The 26,742-nt window shown below is 42.9% G+C and overlaps 1 protein-coding gene across 2 annotated transcripts; it reads right to left on the bottom strand.

Moving 5' to 3' along the window:
• Nucleotides 1-214: 214 nt before the first annotated feature.
• Nucleotides 215-17,008, bottom strand: LOC116941240 (ADP-ribosyl cyclase/cyclic ADP-ribose hydrolase 2-like). 2 transcript variants are annotated; one of them, XM_032952074.2, is made up of 8 exons: nt 10,301-16,985; nt 8,987-9,116; nt 7,411-7,540; nt 5,221-5,303; nt 4,904-4,980; nt 4,643-4,735; nt 1,970-2,056; nt 215-1,491 (listed from the first exon to the last, which is right to left on the bottom strand). In XM_032952074.2, the coding sequence occupies exons 1-8, from the start codon at nt 10,483-10,485 to the stop codon at nt 1,338-1,340; spliced, it is 939 nt and encodes a 312-aa protein (XP_032807965.1). In that variant the 5' UTR covers nt 10,486-16,985; the 3' UTR covers nt 215-1,337. The 2 variants fall into 2 exon arrangements, with proteins under 2 accessions (XP_032807965.1, XP_075922478.1); XM_076066363.1 differs by lacking the exon at nt 4,643-4,735 and having other exon boundaries at nt 10,301-17,008.
• Between the last annotated feature and the right edge of the window lie 9,734 nt (nt 17,009-26,742).

Raw genomic sequence — 26,742 nt, 5'->3', positions numbered from 1 at the left:
TATGAGTTTCAAACGGCGCTTGCGTTACATGCCATGATATTGTAAGTTATAGAACAGATAAGTACCACTGGGGTCTATATGCCAATTACCCAAATCATCCATTTGTAGAATGAAATATGATATACTTCAAATGAGACCTCGTCCATCGAAATAGGACTAGAAGAAATTCTCCAGACAAACATACATCCAAGTAAACACATGTAGAGATCAGCAGTCGTATTTTGTAGATATGCGTTTATTTAAGTTATCAGCTTTTATTTCAACCCATAGAGAAAACCAAAACTTTGATATCAGCAAGAGCATGGACATCAGAAAAACACCGTCAAATCACACCAACATGGCTACACTCCCGCCTCTTGACAGCCGAATCTCACAATAATTACCAGAGTATCATGAAAATACTACAATGACATAGAGATTATCACATTGCATTGAATAGGTTATCATACACTCATTGCAAAGGATTACATTATGAACAGCCTAGCATTAGATGTATTCATTTGTGCTGTAATATGTTATTGATTTGTTCCATTGCTATACTGCATTATATTTGGGTAACACTTTGCAATGGAATGTTTAATTGGACAACAAAAAGTAATGTTTTTATTCAATACTGTCATGGGCGTTCCACCTTTGTTTTTGGGGAATGTGCACGCATGAGATTTGCCAGTTGCCACAAAGAGGGGATAACGAATAAATGCAGTGTTAGTTGCCCTCCATTCTGCAATTTGATTAGAGCATAAGGTTATAAAAAACTAACTCCCTTTAATACACCTAAATGTTGCGTTTATTAATGTACACATCAAGTCTCCGCTCTTCATATAATACAGTAGTATTCAACCTTCACTGAAGACTGCATCACTTTGGTTCTCATCGTGCACCCCCCATGAGGTGCATGCACCCCAGGTTAAGAACCAATCATCTAATACATGAGAAACTCCAAAATATGTCTTAATTGAGTGAGGGATGGCAGTTGAATGGAAATGGATGAAAGCAAAGCAGGCCTGACACAGTACCACTCGTAAATTGCCCAAATAGCACTACCCTGCCGGTTGAAGATGTAGCACTACTTGAACATATTGGCACAAGACAGAAGAAAGTGGAAACAAATGACGAAATGTGGAGTGGACATCTACGGGATATCTGCCCATGGATTGTGATGATGCTGGATGTAGGCCTCCCTAAGCAGTTACAACCTCCCACGACCATCACCTGCACATGAAGCTCGGTTGTTTTTTGTTCTTCCATCAATCTCCTCCGGAACTTTAAAATGACTCGTGCCCGGTGTAATCAACCAACGCCAACATTTGTGGCAGCTTTCCATCCTCGCCACCGCCTTACATGGGCACCACAAGGCGGCGGATACGCGCCACGAGTGCGTTCAGCGGTGAGGACAGCATGGTGGCCGAGTTACCCGGCGAGGAGTCGTTGTTTGCAAATTGGCAGATGGGAATGTTGGGCAGATCCACGCACTGCATATGGAGCACAGATCTACAGAATTGAAGGAAACGACCGCAATTGTTTTTCCTGTCACGAGTCGACGACAAACATGGTCAAGTTCACGATATTACAACATATATGAAGCGGTATTAACTATATATGGGGCCATCTGAGTGGCCTATAAATACCATAAACAGATGTACCGTGTATTATTTTTTTTTATCTCGTTATGTATTCTCTCTCTTATTTTCTCGCACTATTAACCTGCAGGTAACATTTTCCTGTAAGTTGTATTTAATTTGCACAATGTCCACGTTTCATATGTGCACGATATAACAACAAATGTATCCTGAGCATAAATATCAATTTTAATTGATGTATCAATTAATTATTACAATAGAGATAGAGAGACCCATGAGCAGCCATACAGATAGATCACGTTACTGCAGACAAATGTGTTGGTCAATGCTATTGGTAATAACAATTGTAGGTTTGGCTACAAGCATGACTGTAAAAGCAAGATCCTCACTTGCAGTTATCAAAACAGCTGTACTTGAATCCATGTTCCTTTAGGCGAGCTTCCAGATGAGCCACAGAGCCAACACCACATGACTCCCTGTTAGGATAGATACATTACACATGCTCACAACACATTTGCTGAGATATTTCTATTATAGCAGACATTCTTAACAACTCAAAACAGTGTAACTCTGAACATTATTCTATTCTATTTTTTATGTAATACAATTCCCGCACCTCTGCTTATCACGGTTGGCTACGTACATTGCGAAAGAAATTCAACGTACATACACACTTGTTGGGTCCAAGTGTAGAGGTGGTTAGCACACTGTACTATGAACCCGTTGATCTAAGGTTGATTTCCGACCAGACTAATGTGAATAATGAGCAATAACGATTCATGAGTTCTTGTGAACATATCTTAAAACCTATATACTTCCCCTTCTGTGGCTTCCATTATGCCGTCTCAACTGCGAGACCCGTAAAGGCCGTTTCTTCAAAACATTAATTTCACGATTACACAATGACTTTGTGGCAAACCAACTACAATTTTTACAGTTAGGCCAACAACAATGCTTGTTTTTGTCGGCCTTAACGACGTTTCTTCATGAACATACATTTTGGACGAAAGGTGGAGTCATTTGCAGTCACCATTGTTTTTCTGAAAGCTTAGAACCACCGTGACACAAGACCCCTGAATATAACTGCAGTGCAGTGCTCTAAATATATCCATTCTTGTAATACCAAACCAGCATTTGTAAAAAGCATGGTTAGTGGAATCATTATCAACATTTTGCAAATGAAGTCCACCTTTCAGTCACAGCTGCTGTTGGTCAACCTCCCGTGAGGTCACATGGTTGATCACATAATTCACAAGCGTCCGTCCGTATGTCATGCTCTGAATTCCCAAACGATATTTTTGAAGGAATGAAATGTATAAAACCCAATAAAATATGTAGCTGTGGAAATATACAATATACATGAAATTGCTTTATTAGTTTCTGAAACAAGTGAAATATGTTTATCAGGCAATGCCCATCCCTCCCCCCTTGCTCTCAAGGGAGGGTAAATTCATCATTCCACATTGCATTGCAAATGTCGTGGTTGTGGGTATAGTTGTGATTATATTGTGGCTGTTGTGGTTATATTCTGTCCGCTGTGGTGACAATTACTCTTCGGTTCTTTCGGTAAAGTCACGCAGAAAGAAAATTAATTAAATAATAGAATACACCGCTTCGATTGCAACACAAGCAATCGTCATCAGGTAGAAACTTAGAAATACAATGCAATACAACACGAAGAGTCGGCTAACACAACATTCAACACTCTACCTGGTTAATTACGTTCTTCCAAAGATTGCTAAATTTGAGAGAGAGACAAAACACAGACACGGAGACACACAGACAGACACACAAGCAGAGAGAGACAACACAGAGACACACAGAGAGAGACACTCACAAAGACACACGGAGACACAACACCTCTGTGTCGAGGCCTTAAATAGAGAGAGAAGGGGGGGGGGGAGAGAGGTGGGGGTGCTGGAGCAGAGAAATTAGCATGTCAATTAGATAGCTGTTTGCAAATCCACCCCGCAGCGGTCAGGGGGAACAAAGAGCGAATGGAGCTATGCAAGCGTGGTAAATTTTAGAGAGAGATAGGAAGTTTGAGAAAACGAACTTAGCAAAAAATTTGGAAATGTAATGCAATGCAACAGAGAGAGTCGGTTAACACACAGTTAACGCATAGCCTGGTTGATTACGTACTTCCAAAGATTGCTAAATTAGAAGTTAATTGTGAAATTTGACAAACAGAGACACACAAAGAGAGAGAAAACAAACTTAAATCCTCCCCATAGAGGTGATTCAAACTTGATTTGAAGCTTTCGTGACTGCTGGAATTACTCTTAGGTTATTTCTGTAAAGTCACGTCTCTCTCTCAAATTTTGCAATCTTTGGAAGAACGTAATCAACCAGGTAGGGTGTTGACTGTTGTGTTAGCCGACTCTCTGTGTTGTATTGCATTATATTTCTAAGTTTTAATAGGTTTGTTTTCTACCTGATGACGATTGCTTGTGTTGCAATTGAAACGGCGTATTCTATTATTTATTTATTTTTATTCCTACGTTACTTTATCGAAAGAATCAAAGAGTAATTCCAGCAGTCACGAAAGCTTCAAATCAAGTTTGTGGTGACAATGTTGTTGTGGTTATAATGGGATGGTTAGGCTGTTGTTATATGTTTCTGGTTATAATTTTGGTTCTGGTTATAATGTGATCAAGGTTGTGGTTATAATGTGCTTATGGTTGAGGTTATATTGTGGCTTTTGTGATTATATTGTGTTTTTGTGATAGTTATGATTATGTGGTGGTGGTGGTTATAAACTGATGGTTATGGTTGATATATTGAAGTTATGATTGTCGTAATTGTTATGTGGCTGTTGTGGTTATGTGGTTATGATTGCTATAATGTGTGTTGTTGTGCCTATGTGGCTGTTGTGATTATATTCTGGGGTATGTTGCTGTCGTTATGTGGTGGTTATGCTTATGGTTATAGTTGTGTACCAAAAGACCCAAAGAATATGAATTCCTGCAATCACGAAAGCTTTAAGTCAAGATAAAGTATATGTTCTTTCCATGTTGCTCATTCACTGCCAATAATTGCTTCGTAATTAATCACCCAATTACCTATCAGGTCCATTCAATGTATCAATAATCCAAAGATGGATTTCAGAGACGTTGTCTTTCGGGAGATTTGGCAGCTCAATAGTTCCAAAGATACTGCAACGAGACACAGGCCACAAAGACAAACAACATTCATGACTGCAACTGCAACTTTCTCAAGTATCAAAAACACAACTTGTTTTTTTAAAATTCATAATTCAACGTTAAACCATGTTTCTAACATGACCGGCTCGACCATAAACAATGGATAATCAGATGACTTACCTGCCTGAATAGAATGCACCACCCTCCCTGGATCCGTTAAGCATCACTCGAACAACTCCACGAACATTCTGCGCAAACTACAAAAGGCATCGCAATTGGGATATTTATTTTCAGTGAGTACATAACAACCGAGTAGCATAAGGGGTGATATGCAGGTTAACAGTTGGTTGTAACTGTACCCAAAGTCCATATCCATTAACGAGACAGAATACAAAGTTTAGAGTGTATGTATGTTAAACTTATTTCGCAGCGTACGTGGCCAACCGTGCTAATCAGAGGTGCGGGAGTGTGATATAATTGTGATGTAGTTACAATACCGATTTGGAGGCCATGATCCAGAAAGATTTGACAGCATTATTGTCACACTCGGAATAGCCAGGGCAGGAAGTGTAATCCAGATCTGAATGTTCACAGAAAAAGGGTAATGCAATATGTATACACGCATTGCAAACACTATATAAAAAGCTCTCAGTATATTCAATTGCTGCTACCAACGGGAAATTATAAAAAAAAATGCTATTCAACACGAATATTCAATTTTAATAGAATATACGTGTTTGAGTACAGCAGAATTGTACCCAAACCCAGCAATACGCCCAAACCCTACGTCTTTGAGATAAATTCTATATAATCGGAACTAGGAAATGCTAATGCTGAAGTTGAAGATCTAACATAAGGCCAGACAGTCAAGTTTTTTGCAATGTGAATGCACGTGAGATGCAGTGCCAGCAGAGGTCAGAGGGATTATTCTTCTTTTAGTCCCTTGGCTTGTCTTTCACTGATATCTCCTTTCAGTCGTCTTTCCCCTTCACTGTGCGTCACTACGTCTTGTAACTGAGGTAACTTCCTTCCAGCCCAGTGTTCAATGTTCAACCTCCAGTCAGATCGTGGTCTTCCTCTAGCATCGAGTAGCGTTCCCGTCTTCAGGGTGCTGCGGTGGTGAGATGTTAACTACCTTGCCTGGTTTACAGGAAGTCATGCGTTCGATCCCAACCCTGACGCCTGTATATTTGGAGGTTGCATATTCTCCCTGTGGTCACGTGGATTTTCTTCAGTTTTTAGTTACACATTTAGAAACACGCGTTTCAGAGTATTTGGCTGCTATATATGTCAACGTAATAAGCCACTTTGTTGAGCTGTCATTTGTGGCCAGGTCGCTTCTGAAAAAAAGAGCAATATAGCTCAGTGGGCCTTACCTGGTAAAATAAAAGTTTAAAGCATCATTTGCAGCCATTCACCATTCATCCTGGTCTAAAATATTGCAGTTTCCTTTACTTGACCTAACTCAGTAGCCTTGATTCTTTGTCTCTGTCCAGGACCTTCTTGTTAATTGCATGGTCTTTCATATTAATTTCAACAGTTCTCTGTAATGCTGTGAGTGTAAGGGAGGTGACAGTGGAGATTTAGGAACCTGGATGTGAGAGTCACGTATATTTTATCACAGCTGTTGAGCAGAGGTCTAATGAAATGCTATGCTCAAGGGTCCAGCAACGAAGAACACTAATGATAGTACAGAACAGGGGAGCACATTCCTTGAAATGAATAAGGGGCCGTTCATAAATGACGTCACGCACCTGGGGGGGGGGGGTCTGATAATTGTGACGATGGGGGGGGGGGGGGGGGGGTCAAAATTCGTCCAAAATCGCGTGACGTCATTTATGGACGGCCCCTAAGGTTATATGAACTTGGGGAAAGTGATGAGGGAAGGACATTTCAAATGTTGAGCAACGTGAGAAAAGGAGGATATATTATTTCCTATTGTTTTTAAACGATACAGATGATAAGAAACAGTCAATCTTGTAGAATTAGACAGCAGAGGTATTGAAGCACAAATTTAATGTCAACATTGACCATTGTGGTAACAATAAAAGTGAGACGTGTACTGTTATTGAATTATCGCATGATAGTCAAACTGGTATTTTTTCAGGAGCTTTTTGTCAAATTAAGTGAAAACCCAAATCTATTGCCAGCATTTGTTTTTGTACCGTCATTGGTATCCATTGAGCCACTACACTTGAGAACCCAGTTTAATCACAGGTCACTGACCATATTCAAACTCAGTATCACAGCATTCTTTTCGGGTCCATCTGCCAAAGCCAAACGTCTTCTCAGTGGCGAGCGCATATCGGCGCTCGCAGGTTTGCCTTCTGCAAGGTGCCTGCACAGTGCAGGGGCCTTCCTCTCGTCACAGCAGTCGCAGCAGCATCTCGCTGGTATTGTGGAGCGCCGTCGTGTGTCCAGGTGGGATATTAACCTGCCGACCTGGGCGCAAAGTCGGTTCAGAGTTGTCCATGTGCCCCAACCCGCGATTGGACCTGTGCGGAATTGTTCACTCGCCTTGATGCCCATGCTGATCTGAGCCACCAAGTATGTTGAGCCTCTTTCACACCTTACGTAGCCAACGTAGCCAACGTAGGCAACCGTGCTAATCGAAGCAATCTAACCTCTGAGCCACCCAGCCACCTCTTCAATAGCTACATATTAGAATAACAGGCAACATTTCATACCTGGATTGCCAGCGATTGGGCACCAGTTGAGGTTGTTGGCGATGTAACCAGCCAGGGAATCCTCGAGAGTTAACAGCCTCGCCCCTGAATACTTGTGCACCAATGCATTTGTCCCGCTCCAGAAAATTTCCTGCAAATAAATCATAATCAGGTCATCTAGATCTGCAGTTTTCGTGACTGCAGGGATCCATACTCTTTGGTTCTTTCGGTAAAGTCACGTAGGGATAAAATAAATTAAATTACGACGTTTCGGAAGCAACACAAGTGTCCGTCATCAGGTGGAACAGCCACAGCAATAAACAAATTGCGTTAGAGGGCAAAAGAGCTGCTTGTGACAAGAGGCTATATAAGGCAAGAGAGGGGGGAGGAGCCAGGGAGGAGAGATCGAGAGGGTGGGGGTGTGGGATAGTGGGAGTGGAGCTCTGCAACTTGCACCGCAAGTATGACACAATTATTTGCATAATCAGATAATGCCTTAAAATCCTTCCAATTTGTTTTTAAGTCGATAGAACAACAAGATGTACTCCCACGAATGAATGCACTGTATAAGCAGCAGAACCCCATTCTGTCTCCACAAATAATATTTTTTAGTCTATTGGCTAATTGCCTTTCCAGGTCTAATATTCAATATTGTTAAATATACCTGCGCAAAACAATCTAAAATGTTAAGTCCTGCTATTGGCACATATAAAACAAAAATTATATTAGTAACACACATTACATTCAGATCATGTTACCGGTCTGTAATAACATAACTACGAAGATAAAAAGAAAGGCAGGGAACTATGGGTCCCAGGCTTAGACTCATAACTCGGGATTCCCAAACTATTGAGCCTGCGTGCCAGACCCATAAAAAAAATTTCATATAAGCTTTCTAAATAATAAAATGTTGCTTTTTGTGTTGAATAGAATCCTATTGATTAGGATTATTGGTAAGAGCATTCCATCTGAACAAAGACTGAAACGTGTGGGTAGCATCTAGAAGCATCCAGCAGCATCCCGCCTTGCCTGATGCTACGCCGAGGGAACCGTACAACCGCTCATTCCTATTTACGCGACGTCGTTCTGTTCACTCAATTGCATTATATCCATTTCGCATCCGCTTTACAAGAATGTGTTCCCTCATACAGTCTTCGCGTTATATCCAATTCGCGTTATGAAAACCGTTTCCACAAAGATTCCATACAATACTAGAAAGTTTACACTGATGGATGCTCTACACTGCACGATGCCCAATTCCAATTGCCTGGATCAAGGCACATGTGTAATGAGGTAATCAATGTATCAATCTTCTGCATAAACACCTCAGTCACAGCCGTTGTTGGTCACCCGCTGTGACGCCAAGGACACTTTCTTCACTTTGGTTTGGTTTCGCTAGTCTCTCACAGTACTGACATGAACATGTTCACCGTAAAAAAACCCCATATTGCAATGGTTAATAGCAATAGCAGATACATCTTGTGCATGGAAAGATATGAATACACATACGTGGTATATGATATAAAAAAAAATATTCCATGTAACATTCATGCTGAACACAACCGACACATAGTAAATTATATTAGAGACCAATAACCTTGTCTTTTGGCAAAGGATGGCTTGCCAGCGCAACAAACTGGTTGTAGCTGTCCATGGTGACCTCGCATGGCTGTTTGCCTTTGAATCCATTGTAGAATGCTTCCCACATCTGCTCACAGTTCTTGTCCCTGGGAGGAGAAAAGTTACTTCACCACCAGTGACGGAAAATGTAAAGCCCTGCAGCGTCTCGCCAATGCCCCGGCTACTGAAAGGGCCTCCACGAGGGAAAGCTCTGGAGAGCCACTCTGGACGGAATTCGGCCTGCACTTGCACGCTGGCTAGATGACGTCTTGGAAGATGTGGGCGTTCCCACAATTCATCCCACCACAAGTGGGTGACCTGCCGATCGACCGTGGCGTTCCAATGTATGCTACCAGGTGGACAAGAATGGACGCAGTGGGCAAGAAACTTGCGAATTGTGTCACGTTATCAATGATCCCATCGCGTAGCCGCATGAGTCATTGTCATTTGTTTTCATTTTGAAATGTACACGGTAGGTTCACGGCAGCCAATGGAGATGGACACCGACCCGATACTCACATGGGCTTGGAGGCACATTGCTCTTTGCCTTCAATAATAATAACTGCCCCAAACACTTCGGTGCCGAATGCCACATTCGAATAATTACTTATTTACGGTTTAACTGTGACGATATTAAATGTTAAGATTGAATGTTGAAGGTACCAGTTAATCTATAAGAGTGAAGCCAAACGTCGATAAGCCAGAATAACATTGAAATGTTATATCCATACAGTGCAATGGGGTTATTATTTAAAATAAGTAATGGCCCTGATTTTTTTTTACCTTATAAAATCAATAGAGACTAATCTGATCCAAAAAAAGTGGCATACATTTTTAGGTCTTCAAGAGGCTGACCAATGCCCTGCACAATTATCGTAAATGTTTGCGTTTGTTCAGGAACGTTTCACAGGATTAGCCGATTCTTTGTGTCGCACAATTCTCATTTGAAATCATAAAAAAATGCATTGCGTTTCACACAGACTTCAGAGGTAACTCAACAAATGTATAAGGCATGCAGTTAGCTGTGTCATCCATTCTAGTATCACCTACATGCTTTTGCCATTGTGAATAGACGATGTCACACTCATGCATGTCAAATTGAACAAGGCATACATGAGTCTTGGACATCATTTATTCCAGTTTCGTACGCTCATGTCACTCTGATCAGGTCTTAGCATCTTATTAATGAGAACCCATGAAGTGAAATATGGCATTTCAGATACTGTACAATTCAATCAGCTTCCGTCTTTGGCAGCACGGCTCTATAGAGGAAATATCGAAATGAACTCACCGTAAGGCAGGATTAATAACACGAATGTAATCGTAGCATCTGCCAACGAAAATCTTCTTCAGGTCTCTGGTTGTCCCCCGGGGAATCTCTGCCGAGCGTTTCCTCGTGGCATGTCCGTCCGCGACGAGGACGAGTGGGGCGAAACTCCACGCCAGCCAGCCCAGCAGACGGCAGACCTTCATCATGCCTAAGATGCCTCGGCTTCGACTTGTAAACAGTTCCTCTCTCTTAGTTAAGCTCTTAAGAAGCGAGCCGCGGTGGCGACGTGAGACGACAAGTTGAGAACAGGGAGCGCGCGGCCCTGCGTGGGGAGTTTTTTTTTTAGTGAGCGTGTGACCCCGTCACCTCCATTGCCACATTTGCCATAGACGGAGTTTTACTGCTGCTGTTTTGAACATCAAGTGTGTTGCATGTCACCAATAATTTTTAGTTATAATCAGCACCACAGCTGCCCCCCCCCATTTGCGCTTTGGCGAAACGTCCAAAAGACACGCGCAGCTATGTAAAAGCACTCACGCTAAAGACAAGTATGACGTGTTCCGTGGAAAATGAAAGATGCATTATTACGAAACCTTTAATGTGCATCGTTTGTTTTTGTGGCCTGGCTTGTACGCCGCTACTTGTGCAAGAGTCGGACGATTACAAACTCGTGTTTGCTGGAGCTGTATGAAAAGTACAGTTCAGGACGTGTAGCAATGTCACTGGATTGCAGCACATTCGTGGTACATCGCACATGATAGCCAAGTGCACCGAGCAACTGTAACATGCATAAAATGTAGAACTCGCATGTGACAACATTATGAGACCAATTGATGCATGAGCAGCACCAGTTGGTGAATAATGAGGCTGGTTTGTTAGCATAAAAAATAATCGTTAGATATTAGCACGATTGGCTACGTAAGGTACGAAAGACGTTCAACATACATACATTGCAAATCATGCAATAATCTAATACAATAGTAAATTACACAGCTGTTAGTGAATGAGCAAGGGTAACTCATTATAAACTTGTATTTTTATGGTCTAAAGCTGCAACATTTTTTGCATACTGAATTTTCAACACATTGACGATTTTATAAAAGAAAAGAAAATCTGACAAAGCAACCGAATCCTGTGCCCATCGGAGATCTCGCTGCAGGACATAGTGCAGTTGCCAGATGGAAGCGAGTATTTTTAGGAGAAAGCTAATTTTAACACGACCGGAACTAACTTCAGCATCAACCAATACAGTTTGAGTGTCACATCTCTACATGCAATTTTGTTTTTCACTCACTGTGGTGTGTGCATACACGCTGTGCCCTATGTCCATAATTAAGCAGCATCTTTGAATTATAGCCCTCAGGGCCCACATTTTTGAGGTCACCAATTTGGCCAAACTTGAGCAAATAGCAGTTGACCAAGCCGATGATTTGGCAGATACAAGCAATCGCATGGTATCTAGTCAATACAGTATATCAAAATGCTAAAATAAATATGGAGCTCATACAATGGTTTTTAGTCTATGACCCTGTAGGCTTTCCAGACAATATTATGCAGCAGCGTTTGTGGTGAAAAATAAAACGTTGGATTGGTTAAGACCTTTTTGGTATCATCAGCAGTTAGACTGTGCTAAACAAGTGCTGTTGGTGTTTTCCAAACGGTATATTAATGAGACCCATCCATTATGCGGTCATCCAGAACAAACCAAGAAACATAGAACGACACAACAATGCCCAATTTACAAATATGAAGAAGGAGGCGTCGCAGCGATGAACTCCGCTACTCCTGCCGCATTGATCAAGCTCAATCACCTCGCTGTCAAATAATAGTTGTTACTCTCCAACAGTGTCAGCCATAAGACGAAGTGAATAATGATCTTCATTGGTTGGTATGTTTATCCGGAGAAGACCTCCTGCAACGCTCCACCAATTTAAATGAATGAGGTGTCGTTTGAAAGGTAACGATATTTTTTTTCTGTTACAAATTCGGTCGATATTATTAGACGTCATTTTTAGCTTCGACCAAGTAATTCGGCTGATTCAGTTTACCAGGCCTGCTGCTGCAGATCCGCTCGATCATTTGCAATAGTCCAGCATTTGACGTTGGTGACCCCCATTTGTACATTTGACAACCGGGTTGGCAACATTGGTCTCAGCGGTAAGCGTGGTCGCCACTCGTTGCAGAGGTTCCTTGTTCAAGCCTTGACGGCTGCCCTGGTTATTCCTGCGGGTTTAGCAACCATTAGGTACACACCGTCTGTGTCACGGTGGACGTTCAACATCATTTTGGCGTCATTCGAAACGAGTAGGTCGTTGTTATTATTGAAATGGCACGAGTACAGATAGCATGATCGCCCCCTACCGACACGACTTAGGGCTGGTTGCAGGCCAGATGCCGAGTCACTTTTGTGCCCACGTGGACGACTCTGCCATTAGGGGGGGGGGGGGGGGGCGCCCTTTCAAATATTCGAGGCGAGATTTGAGATGAGACGTGAGTTGTTTACTTGTAAAGCGCCTATTGAGAAGCCGCCTCGCCCTAAAGGGGCGCGATATTAAAACAAATAATTCTCGTTATTATTTACAACTTAATAGGTATGACGGGGCATGCTAGGTGCCCACCAAAACACAAGGTGCTGTCATAGCAGATGCATGCGGCGTCACTGCTGTTCACACCACAACTGCCCAAAAACTGGCACTCACAAACAATTATTCATGCCTCGTGTACCCTCCTTAAATACGGAGTCATAGACGTAATCAGTGTCGTATTATTGTGATAACACAATGATAGTAAAAATGCAATAATTCTCGTGATTTTTTTTATTATTCATCAAATCATTGGCGGAGGCAGAAGGGGTAAATGAACTTTCATCGAAAGAGTTTAACGCTGACAATCGCCAGATGGCGCTGGATGTACAGTAATTACCAGCCTAATTGTAATTGTTAAATGGTATGGATTGCTCTTTGACATCACGGTGTGCTGAAGCAATTAAAAACGGTGTGTTTGTTCACGTGACGGCTGTATGTAGTCAATTGTGGCAGGTTGAGGGGGTTACCTGACACACATTGTACTCACTCGATCTAACCCAAGCAAAAAATATATAATTGGATTCCTCAAAGTAATCTATTGCCGTCAGACCTCAAGATTTCCCACTTAGTTATATTTACAATCATGCTCCACCTGAGGGGAGCATTCTGTTCCTTAAAGATGTGAGCCCTACAAATTGATCCATGTTATTTAAAAGTCCAAGCCTTGTAGAGTTGTAATGCAAAGTGGCTAAGTTAAACGCGACACGACTGGGGAAAACGTGGAGCATCGCGGTCGTGTTACCACAGTCAGCGGAGTAAGTATTGAGTGTACAGGCAGTGTAACTGTACTGGGGCTTATGGGCCAAAGAAGCCCAGGCAATGAGGAGTGCATGTAAGACAGGGCCCCGTTTCATTCCTTACACTCGGGTCCATGCCAACCACTCTACGGTACTAACTATAGATGAATTTGGTTGGGAACGGCGGTGCAGTGTGCCACAAACTTGGAAACCCGAGTTTGATTATCAGTGAGTTAAATGTAAACTCCATGACAAACAACGCCCATAAACCAACAAGGCATAGGGAGCCCTTCATCCAGCAGTTGATTGCCAAACGTCTGTATGTTATCAATCTAATTTATAATACGAATAAATAAAGGTGAAATGACATATACCTGACACTGCAAGTGTCTTTGCAACGACCCACGTGCCACTGAATTCCTGGCAACGACGTAACTCTCTACAGGAAAAACAAGTGTGGACAGCTTTTAGAGATTCTGGCATATTTTACGTAATTGTATAAATGTATCTCTCAAAATGTGAACTATTAAATAACCGTCACATTGTCAACGATTGGGGCCAGTGTACACATGTTATACAGACTTTTGTTAATACACTGCTGGATGATGGCCTCTCCACGCTGTGGGGTTCTTGAGGATTGTTTCATCATACTTCACGCTATTCAATGTTGATTTCCAACGGTGGAGAGCAGAGACTGACTCTACTGCACTGTCCATCATGTAGCCCCAGAGCCTTTAATACGGTGGCAATATGTTAACTACCTCGTCTGGTATGTAGGTCGTGGGTCCAATCCGGACCCTGACGCCTGTATATTTGGAGTTTGCATGTTCTCCCCGTGGTCGCGTGTGGTTTTTTCTCCCCCATGTCCTCCGGGTTTTCCCTCCACATTTAGAAACATGCGTCTAGAGTGTTTGGCTGCTGCTGTAAATTACCACGTGATAAGCCGCTTCGTTGAGCTATCATTTGTGGCCAGGTCACTTCTGAAAAAGAGCTATATAGCTCAGTGGGCCTTGGTAAAATAAAAAGTTTAATTTAGTTTAACTTGCTATGCATCATGGTCGCCTATCCAAAGCACTGTTCAGGCTTAACCCCTGCTAAGCGAATTGGGTCATAGGTGTACTAAACGTACAAGGGTGAAAATTGTAAGGACAACGTTTATAAACATATTTAGTTTCAATACGGGGTCAACAGTATGGACACCCATTGGGAGGGACTCCCGGAGAGTGAAGGCAGAAAAGGAGAAGGCATGACTCCAATTTTCATCATATTGGTGGATGATATAATGATCACCACCCTGACACAAACTGCAAAATGTTACTGTATCTCTTTGATAGCATTATTACGTATATGCTAATGCTGGTTTTGCTCAGGCTCAGAACGACTATGCACGTCATACAGTTGTTTTTTGCATGATATAGTACAGGGACGAGGATTAAATTTCCAGTCCATGGCCATTTGAGTCAATGCATCGCTCAGTTTACTCTACTACCCAATTACATCGCCCTACAATAAATGCATTTGACATTAAAAAGTCCTTGCCCCAGTTAAATTCCGGAACATCACTTACTGACGTTAATTGAAATGCAACACAAACTATAGTCATAACGAAATGCACTTCCTTGAATTACAGTTAGCTGTAGATCAATAGGACACTGAACTGTACACATGACCTCGTGGTATAACGTAACACTGCGCAGGATTCATGCCCCAATTTGCCACTGCCGATGAAAATTCCTAAATCACGCAGCGCACATTCTGTAAGACTGCGTCCGTCTCCCAACAGTCTGGTTAATCCGTTGCTCTTAGGATCGGGGCAATAAAAACACATTAGGCCATCCAAAAACTATGATCTTCCTAAATAAAAACATTTCATCCGTGTAATATCTAGTCATTTACAGGTCTACTGCTGGATGAAAGCCTCCCCCATACTATGGAGGTAAACTTTCCCATGCTGGTCAGTGCTGGTCAGATATTACTTGCCATTGTTAACCGTAGCCAGTAATCCAACTCAGACTTCCGGGGTTCATAGTGCAGTGTGCTAACTGCTACACCACCACTCCACTGAACCATATAACACTAGCTGTTGTGACAAATGGATCAAGATATATGAAGAGTTTCAGGGTGTTTTTTTTTAATGCTTTCACGAGTAAGGACAAAAATAGCAAAAAAATGTCTCACGCGTGAAATAAAGGGTACATCCTTACTAAGTGGAACACATCGAAAGTGAATAGCCCCTGAGATGGTGGTTAAATTGAGTGTTGGGCCTGGTGGCACGTGATGAGTAGCGCAGTTGGCTACTTACGGTGTGAAAGAAGTTCAACATACATACATGATATCCATCTCTTAGATGGCAGGGTTGGTAAATTACACGAGGGCCATCTTTCACATGGGAAACGCGTCTGTAGGGAAATGTGGAGGCAAAAACAAGGCAGAGCAGCAAGCACGTGGTTGACATTCTGTACCGGTGTGGATTGTTGAATGATCCCCTAATATGTGCCAGGTTTTCCCGAGTACTCTGCATTCCTCCCTTCTGTAGAACTACTCAAAATGGAACCGGCCAACATCCAAAAGAGGACTCGGTGAGATTTTCCTCGGGGAAATAATAATTCTAATAATTTTCACGCAGTGCATAAAATCATCTTCCAATGTAACTGTGAATCTCTTTGGCCAGTTGTCAGCTTTCGCCAAAAATTATATACTGTCCTGGATTAGACAAAGAAACACGTACATTATAAGACATTAGATTGGGGACACAAACACGTAAATATAACTGGAGACATTAACCATCTCAGATTTTGCTGACGATACAGTCATTATGACGTCCAATGGGAATGAACCACAGGAAATGTTGGAAGAACCGTACTTAAACATAAGTCTGCAAAGATGCACTGAAGATAAATGTTTGCCAAATAAAACATCATGCACGATGCTTTTTCTAAACAATAAGATATAACTGTTGGAGGGACGCATCTGGAAAACAGCGAAGAGTACGTGTATATCTGATGTAGTGGGTTTTTTTTAAGGTGGACTGAGAAGATACAAAGGATTAAATAAAGAGGTGGGAAAAAGAGGGTTTGAGCATTTTTGTAAATCTGAACTTGAAGCAGTAATGAGAAACAACACGCCGACGCGCGTATAGATGAAAACGTTTTAAATCAGTGTACCGCACAGAAACGTGGACCAGGGTAGGTCGATGTTCCAGGCCAAAAATATATATGCGCAATAATACATAAATAATGGAAGCCTACTTTTTAACACATTACGGCTGCATCCCTCCAATCCAGTGGCTCCCAACCGTACTGGTATCAAGACCAACTTGCCCTGGCGGCCCCCCCAAAACCACAATTAACGTTACCCAGGGCACCATTTACTGAGTGCCCACGTGTCCACGCGTCTCATCATCGCGACGCTAATTGGTTGCGGGTTTCGTCGATGCAAATCTACGCTGGCAACCCCCCATGCGGATTCGAAATTATCTCCTGCACAGTTTCCATGCTGCGCCTGTGCCCCCCCCCCAACCCCGAAAGAACTATAGTTGAGAACTACCGCTATATGACCTGGTTTGATTTAAAAATACAAGAAGCATTACTGGTAGGAGACGTAGTGGACTGGAAGCCCAACCGGGATTAATTCACAGGAGGCAGGGGATTAATTGTGTATGTCTGTGGATGTCTGTCCACGTGTATCCGGACACCCGGATAAAATGGGAGGGGTGGGGCTGGGTGGAGAGGGGAGGGTGGGAAGGGGCTGGGGAGGGTGGGGAGGGGAGGGTGGGGAGGGGCTGGGTGGGGAGGGTGGGGCTGGGTGGGGGTGGGAGGGGTGGGGGGTGGGAGGGGAGTGGCTGGTCACCCCGTGGTGCCCTTATAAAACTCAACGTTTAACCTACTCACGCCGGCTTGTGCCTGCCCTCACAGTCGGGCATATTTTTGGAATACACCACGTGGTGCCGCCGTTGACCCTGGCCATTGACCGAGCAACCCAACGTTCCTACCAGCTCCCTCCGCAGGAATGTGTTCAATGCGAATTTATATTCGCATTCTAGGCAAGAGCTTTTCCTTCTTCTTAAAAAGGGGCCTCCAGACTCGTTAGATAGAGGACTTGCGGTGTAGAGTCCAGCAATGCACCCATGTACGTCTACCCCTTTTACATAGTTTCCATACCTGTCACCCCCTTATCAGTGCCCTACCTTATTACAGACCAATTCAGACCTTATTGGTCACCCCGTGCCCTTATAAAAAAATCTCAACGTTCATCTGACAAAGTCCCATCACAAGTGAGAAACACAAACAGACAAAAAAAATGTGCCCTTATTAAAACGGCTGTACGCTGTATGGACCTGAAAACTCAATTTCGCTGCACAAGAATATGGGGTTAAACCGTGTGGGTTGACACGGCATGAGTTTCGCAAAAAACGTCGTCACTTCATTCCCTGATTTGCGTCGCTGACAGCATCGTCCGTCCTTCCTCGTATCCGTCGCCTCGGCCTTCGCCTCCATCTAGCCCTGGAAATTGCTTCGATTTACGACATTTCGAAGGTGCGACGAATACCTTTAAGGCGCTACGAATATCGGGTTATACTACTTATACGACGATTGTACTGTGATTGCGAATCGGGTGTCACCAAATGTTGCTGAAATGAAGGAACGAACAGCAGGTGGCGACGAAGCACAATTTATAGCAGAGGCTGAAAGCATTTTCCTGCAGATTTTCCTAATTTTATAAACGATAACAATTGTTTTTATTTTACTAGGTAAGGCCCACTGACTTATATAGCACTTTTTCAGAAGCGACCTGGCTACACATTATAGCTCAACGAAGTGGCTTATCGCGTGGAAATGTAAAGCAGCCAAATACACTAAAACGCATGTTTTCTAAATATGAAAGGAAAAACCGGGAGACCTGGAGAAAAAAATCCACGCGATCACGGGGAGAACATTCAAAGTCTAAATATACAGCAGCAGGCGCCGCAGTTGGGATCGACCGCACGCCCTCCTGCATACCAGGCGAGCGGGTTAACATCTCGTCACCGCAAGCGCACTGCTCTTGCAGACATATTAACCCAAACCTACCCTCGATGGCGCTATTGCTTAGAGCCTCATTTTTTTGCTTAAAGGTCAAGGTATTCCCTATTCTTTACAGCTTCATCTGCGTTTCTAGAGACCCATCTAAACACATGCCACATCGCACCACGTGAATAAAACCACTGTAATAAATGTTGTACCAACCATTGAGAATCACAGCTGTCTGCAGCAAACAATGCCCGATGACTGTGTGGTAATATCCATATTTTTTCATAACAGTCCGTAATTTGACATGCATATTGCTGATGAAACAATATATGGACATTAAAACCAAATTTTAATTGGCTAGGTGCATTCAATAAGAGCTGTCAAAGTGAACCCATTTAAGCTTGATGCAGTTTATTACTATCATTTTTCTTGAGTATGATTATATATGTGTATGTTCCTTGGGCAACATCTCGCATGAAATTGATCAACACTGCCCTAATGCCATATACATGTAAATGTGTGGCACTTTACCCTTCGATACGAGAAACGGTTAGTATTACGGCCAACGTAAGTTGGGCTGTAATTGAAATATAATACGATAAATGTAGCCGATTGTTTCTTTTGAAATTTTAATTTACCGTCACCATTTTTTGTAATTATTAAAATTACATTTCGAACCAACAATGAATGAAATTGCATTTATTAATGCGTTCCGTCGCAAATACTGCGGTATGTGGATCGTTTGAGTTCATAGCTACTAGTAAGGCAACTTTGGGGGCAAACATACCTATAAGCGAATAACATTCAGTCATTTATTGTTGTAACAATTTTCAAATGAAATATTACGGTATTAATAGGAGTTAATGGTGATATTTATCTGTTATTTTCATTATTAACTGTAATATATTAACTAGATCATTGTTCACGTGATTAAATATCGTATAGAGAGCAATGCAATGCGTATTCATGTAAGAAACATTTTTATAATTTAGACTAAATTAAACCGTATCTATTTATATACACGGCCTTCTGCAACATTCTAAGAGTTCGTTAAACGAATTAGTGAATAATTCACTCGGATCACTTAACTGTCTTCTATCAGCAGCAGCTATTATAAAAAGGTGAAATTATAGTTGGATTCATAATCAAATGTCCTTATAGTAACAGTGACATATAGCCAACATAACATAATTGATTACCGTAACATACTTAAGTAATAGAAAATATAATAGATTTCCGGCTCACTTTAGAATGGTAAATACAGTCTCGTTGTGCATCATTAAAGTTGCATGAACTATGAGGATGGATACCTGTGCTTGGCCAATTGTGTATGATGTACTCTGTGCATGGTGTACTCTGTGCCTGGGCAACTGGGTGCTGTATTCTTGGGCGGCGGGATGCTGTGACCTAAGTGTGCGCTTGGCTAACTCCCTCCAAGTGGTTCGGGGTCGTCTGTGTGAGTTATGTGCGGCGCACCTTATGTAAGCTATCTGCAACTCGCACTGAATAAGTGTGGCCAAATACGACCACGTGGTGGTATCAGCCTGAAACACGGCTCTTGATCACCCGGAAGCTTCTTTTCACCGAACTTGACACCCGCATTGGAAACAAATTAATGATAATGTTTTAGAGGAGAACCAACCACATGAGCAAGCAAGGTTTAGGAAAGGTTTTTCTACCTTCGACCACATCAGAACCTAGCAAAGACGAGTGACCTTCAATTACACTTTTTTTTTGCTTAGCCTTTGTAGATTATGAAAAACAATTTGAATCAATAGATATTGAAGCAGTCACTCCAGGTTCTTACAAGCCTAGGCCTAAATAAAACATTTAGAAGTAAAGTAATTCACACTTTACAAACGCAGAATAGTCACGAAGAGAATACAAACACGCATTAAACGGGGAGTTGGGTGTTCACAGCAACATTAGAAGACATATTACAAAACATTTTTAGAAAACATTCATCATGGCAGGATTTCTGACAAAGTAGTCATTATATCCAAAGGGAATGAATTACAGAAAAATATACAATAACTTAATGCTGCAAATGTATGTATGTTGCACTTCTTTTGCACCATACTTAGCTAATCATGCCTTCGATTAGCAAAGCAGAGATCAAGATAAATACTGTATGCACAAAACAAGTTCACTAAACAAAGACAAGATATATTTTGGAGGGACACAACTGGAAACACATCACAGTATAATATACCTAAGGCAGTTATTGAAGATGGACTGGGATCAAAATCATACAATAAAGAGGTAGGCAAGAGCTGGTTGGAAGTTTTGTTGTAAAACTGAACTGGATTATAAAAAAATATACCAATCTGCCAAAAGTAAAACGTGTTTAATCAGTGTGCATTATCTGCGAAAGTATATGGATTAAAAATATGGACTTTAACATAATATGGAACATAAGCTGAAAAGTGTGCAACGAAGTTGTGGAAAGGTGCATTCTGGGATTTGCACTGAGAGACAGAAGACATGGATCTTAGAACAAGCACAATTTGGAGACGTTATTTTGGCTTCATAAAAGAGGGCATGGGCATTACACACCACTCAAACTCCTGCCCTTTGGAAGAAAAAAAAATTCGCAGAGTTAGTGCCATTCCATGTCTCATGACACTCGAGTGGATGAATTAACATCTGCAATCAAAATATAGATGCCCTGTTTTTGTATCAGCATAGGCATTTGCTGTGCCTGTGAGTAGCGTCTGTGTGCGCTGTTCTCACACTGTACCACACAACCCGGTCACCCGGGTTCAATTCCCAGTCATTGTGTGACACCATCGATAGATTAGCATCGTTTCACGGTTGGCTATGTACGGTGCGAAATAAGTTCAACATTCAAAAACAAAGATGATGTCCGATGCATGAGACAAATGACAGGGCGGCAGCCAACGTAGTGAGTGCACCCGAGAGAACGCCCTCGATAGAGCGATGAATTCAGCTCATGCCAATCAATCAATCAATATTTATTGTACCTTGTCATATCGCCCTCACAAAAGTGGGCATCAGTGCACGTTACAACGGAACGGGAACGGTACAGGGGGGACAGAGCAACATAAATACAAAATAAACTCGTCACGACCTCAGCGGCTAACACCGGCAGAGGAGAGTAAATTGCAACTGCGCACAAAATAAAGCGCAGCCGTGCGCAGCAAATAGCATAAGAAAGGTAAGTGGTGAATGAAAATAAATTAAATAAATAAAAAGTTAAGATAATTTGTATCTAAAATATTAGATGTTATGTGAAGGCGAGTCTGAATAGGTGGGTCTTGCAGAGACCACGGAATTAAGTAAGACCATTAAGACAAAATATGAAAGGCCTTTAAGCAGCAAATTATGGATGGTGGTGTTGATGGTGGTGGTGGGAATAATTATGATCCAGGAAACAGGTTTTTTGGGTTAGATCGCGTAAATAAATAAAAGTGTCGTTAAACCCGCCACCACCCGACACAGCCAACTAGTAAGGGCTGTCACGTAAACAGAACGTGGCCAATTCGTCACTAGTACAGCACACCGGTGTGTTGGAGAGCCAAGCAACAATATTTACAATATAAGTACGACGATTTGCCAGTAATTACCACTAGCTTCATCAGGCGACAGCCAGATGATGACTACAGCAAAACAGCTTCTGCCTGTTTACAAAAAAAGTACGTTTAAAAACAGTGTGCACACGTATACGTGCGTTTGGTTGCCGTGACTATGAAAGTTATTCTCTCTCATTTGGTGCCAATTTGTACTCCTTGATGCCTTGGAACAACTTGTTCCGGGTTTTGTGTGAGTAGAATTCACTCCGTTTCGTTAGCCATGTGAGACAAATTGAGGGCCACGCAGTCGAAAAGACACAGAGGTCTATGGCAACAACAATAACAATAGCAAAACATCCGTTGTGTTTTGCAGAATTAAGGTCGAGATTCAGAATGGCAGTATTAAATATATGTATCCTATATAGATGTACAGTGAGGGAAAAAAGTATTTGATCCCCTGCTGATTTTGTACGTTTGCCCACTGACAAAGAAATGATCAGTCTATAATTTTAATGGTAGGTTTATTTGAACAATGAGAGACAGAATAACAAAAAAATCCAGAAAAAACGCATGTCAAAAATGTTATAAATTGATTTGCATTTTAATGAGGGAAATAAGTATTTGACCCCCTCTCAATCAGAAAGATTTCTGGCTCCCAAGTGTATTTTATACAGGTAACGAGCTGAGATTAGGAGCACACTCTTAAAGGGAGTGCTCCTAATCTCAGCTTGTTACCTGTATAAAAGATACCTGTCCACAGAAGCAATCAATCAATCAGATTCCAAACTCTCCACCATGGCCAAGACCAAAGAGCTCTCCAAGGATGTCAAGGACAAGATAGTAGATCTACACAAGGCTGGAATGGGCAACAAGACCATTGCCAAGCAGCTTGGTGAGAAGGTGACAACAGTTGGTGCGATTAGTCGCAAATGGAAGAAACACAAAAAAACTGTCAATCTCCCTCAGCCTGGGGCTCTATGCAAGATCTCACCTCGTGGAGTTGCAATGATCATGAGAACGGTGAGGAATCAGCCCAGAACTACACGGGAGGATCTTGTCAATGATCTCAAGGCAGCTGGGACCATAGTCACCAAGAAAACAATTGGTAACACACTACGCCGTGAAGGACTGAAATCCTGTAGCGCCCGCAAGGTCCCCCTGCTCAAGAAAGCACATATACATGCCCGTCTGAAGTTTGCCAATAAACATCTGAATGATTCAGAGGACAACTGAGTGAAAGTGTTGTGTTCAGATGAGACCAAAATGGAGCTCTTTGGCATCAAATCAACTCGCCGTGTTTGGAGGAGGAGGAATGCTGCCTATGACCCCAAGAACACCATCCCCACCGTCAAACATGGAGGTGGAAACATTATGCTTTGGGGTGTTTTTCTGCTAAGGGGACAGGATAACTTCACCACATTAAAGGGACGATGGACGGGGCCATGTACCGTCAAATTTTGGGTGAGAACCTCCTTCCCTCAGCCAGGGCATTGAAAATGGGTCGTGGATGGGTATTCCAGCATGACAATGACCCAAAACACACGGCCAAGGCAACAAAGGAGTGGCTCAAGAAGAAGCACATTAAGGTCCTAGAGTGGCCTAGCCAGTCTCCAGCCCTTAATCCCATAGAAAATCTGTGGAGGGAGCTGAAGGTTCGAGTTGCCAAACTTCAGCCTCGAAACCTTAATGACTTGGAGAAGATCTGCAAAGAGGAGTGGGACAAAATCCCTCCTGAGATGTGTGCACACCTGGTGGCCAACTACAAGAAACGTCTGACCTCTTGATTGCCAACAAGGGTTTTGCCACCAAGTACTAAGTCATGTTTTGCAGAGGGGTCAAATACTTATTTCCCTCATTAAAATGCAAATCAATTTATAACATTTTTTACATGCGTTTTTCTGGATTTTGTTGTTGTTATTCTGTCTCTCACTGTTCAAATAAACCTACCATTAAAGTATAGACTGATCATTTCTTTGTCAGTGGGCAAACGTACAAAATCAGCAGGCGATCAAATACTTTTTTCCCTCACTGTATGTGGCGCCTTAGATTGAGGCGCTGTAAAATTGTACATTTAGATAGTGGTTAAAATAAAGAGTGGGGTTATAAAAAGTGGTGGTGTCGCTATGGTGACAGAAAGGAGGACAGGTGGGAGGTGTTAAGTCAGGTTTAAGTGTCGGTGTGATGACGGGGGTAGTGATAGGGGTTGGGTAGGGGTAGTGATAGGGGTTGGGTAGTGATAGGGGTTGGGGTAGTGAAAGGGGTAGTGATAGGGGTTGGGGTAGTGACAGGGGTAGTGATAGGGGTAGTGATAGGTGTAGTGATAGGGGTTGGGTAGTGATAGGAGTTGGGGTAGTGATAGGGGTTGAGGTAGTGATAGGGGTAGTGATAGGGGTAGTGATAGGGGTTGGGTAGAGATAGGAGTTGGGGTAATGATAGGGGTAGTGATAGGGGTAGTGATAGGTGGTAGTGATAGGGGTTGGGTAGGGGTTGGGTATGGGTAGTGACAGGTGTAGTGATAGGCGTTGGAGTAGTGACAGGGGTAGTGATAGGGGTAGGGTTAGTGATAGGGGTAGTGACAGGGGGAGTGATAGGGGTAGTGGTAGGGGTAGTGATAGGGGTTGGGTAGTGATAGGGGTTGGGTAGGGGTAGTGGTAGGGGTTGGGGTAGTGATAGGGGTAGTGAAACGGGTAGTGACAGGGGTAGTGACAGGGGGAGTGATAGGGGTAGGGGTAGTGATAGGGGTTGGGGTAGTGATAGGGGTTGGGGTAGTGATAGGGGTTGGGTAGTGACAGGAGTAGTGATAGGGGTCGTGGTAGGGGTAGTGATAGGGGTTGGGGTAGTGATAGGGGTAGTGACAGGGGTAGTGACAGGGGTAGTGACAGGGGGAGTGATAGGGGTAGGGGTAGTGATAGGGGTTGGGGTAGTGATAGGGGTAGTGACAGGGGTAGTGACAGGGGTAGTGAGAGGGGGAGTGATAGGGGTAGGGGTAGTGATAGGGGTTGGGGTAGTGATAGGGGTAGTGACAGGGGGAGTGATAGGGGTAGTGGTAGGGGTAGTGATAGGGGTAGTGATAGGGGTTGGGGTAGTGATAGGAGTAGTGACAGGGGGAGTGATAGGGGTAGTGATAGGGGTAGTGATAGGGGTTGGGGTAGTGATAGGGGTAGTGATAGGTGTTGGGGTAGTGGTAGGGGTAGTGATAGGGGTAGTGACAGGGGGAGTGATAGGGGTAGTGGTAGGGGTTGGGGTAGTGGTAGGGGTAGTGATAGGGGTTGGGGTAGTGATAGGGGTAGTGATAGGGATAGTGGTAGGGGTAGTGATAGGGGTTGGGGTAGTGACAGGGGTAGTGATAGGGGTAGTGGTAGGGGTAGTGATAGGGGTAGTGACAGGGGTAGTGATAGGGGTTGGGGTAGTGATAGGGGTAGTGATAGGTGTTGGGGTAGTGGTAGGGGTAGTGATAGGGGTAGTGACAGGAGTAGTGATAGGGGTAGTGACAGGGGTAGTCATAGGGGTTGGGGTAGTGATAGGGGTAGTGACAGGGGGAGTGATAGGGGTTGGGGTAGGGGTAGTGATAGGGGTTGGGGTAGTGATAGGGGTAGTGATAGGGTTGGGGTAGTGGTAGGGGTAGGGGTTGGGGTAGTGATAGGGGTAGTGATAGGGGTAGTGATAGGGGTAGTGATAGTGATAGGGGTAGTGGTAGGGGTAGTGATAGGGGTTGGGGTAGGTCTATTTGTAGCTGCGGGGTCCGGGGTAGGGAGTAGCAGCAACAGGATGGGCAAGGGAGAAGAGATATGGGGGTTTGTTTTAAGGGAGGAACGGAAGCAGGTTAGTGAGGATGATTGTTTTATGTGCAGGGAGAGTTTGTTGGAACGGGAACGGTACAGGGGGGACAGAGCAACCTAAATACAAAATAAACTCGTCACGACCTCAGCGGCTAACACCGGCAGAGGAGAGTAAATTGCAACTGCGCACAAAATAAAGCGCAGCCGTGCGCAACAAATAGCATAAGAAAGGTAAGTGGTGAATGAAAATAAATTAAATAAATGAAAAGTAAAGATAATTTGTATCTAAAATATTAGATGTTATGTGAAGGCGAGTCTGAATAGGTGGGTCTTGCAGAGACCACGGAATTGAGTAAGACCATTAAGACAAAATATAAAAGGCCTTTAAGCAGCAAATTATGGATGGTGGTGTTGATGGTGGTGGTGGGAATAATTATGATCCAGGAAACAGGTTTTTTGGGTTAGATCGCGTAAATAAATAAAATTGTCGTTAAACCGGCCACCACCCGACACAGCCAACTAGTAAGGGCTGTCACGTAAACAGAACGTGGCCAATTCGTCACTAGTACAGCACACCGGTGTGATGGAGAGCCAAGCAACAATATTTACAATATAAGTACGACGATTTGCCAGTAATTACAACTAGCTTCATCAGGCGACAGCCAGATGATGACTACAGCAAAACAGCTTCTGCCTGTTTACAAAAAAGTACGTTTAAAAACAGTGTGCACACGTATACGTGCGTTTGGTTGCCGTGACTATGAAAGTTATTCTCTCTCATTTGGTGCCAATTTGTACTCCTTGATGCCTTGGAACAACT

Source organism: Petromyzon marinus, chromosome 11 (assembly GCF_048934315.1).
Source record: "Petromyzon marinus isolate PM22_M1 ecotype Great Lakes invasive population chromosome 11, UKy_Petmar_22M1.pri1.0, whole genome shotgun sequence".
Classification (NCBI taxonomy): Eukaryota; Metazoa; Chordata; class Hyperoartia; order Petromyzontiformes; family Petromyzontidae; genus Petromyzon; species Petromyzon marinus.
The sequence above is the reverse complement of the archived record's forward strand: the minus strand, read 5'-3'. Positions and strand labels throughout refer to the sequence as shown.

Bases quoted from the DNA above. Each gene is read 5' to 3' on its own strand.
- LOC116941240 (XM_032952074.2), bottom strand. From the start codon at position 10,485: ATGATGAAGGTCTGCCGTCTGCTGGGCTGGCTGGCGTGGAGTTTCGCC. The intron at 9,117-10,300 runs GTGAGTTCATTT...TTCTCCTCCCAG, and splicing joins GTTATTAATCCTGCCTTACG to GGACAAGAACTGTGAGCAGA. The intron at 5,304-7,410 runs GTATGAAATGTT...GTGAACATTCAG, and splicing joins CCCAATCGCTGGCAATCCAG to ATCTGGATTACACTTCCTGC.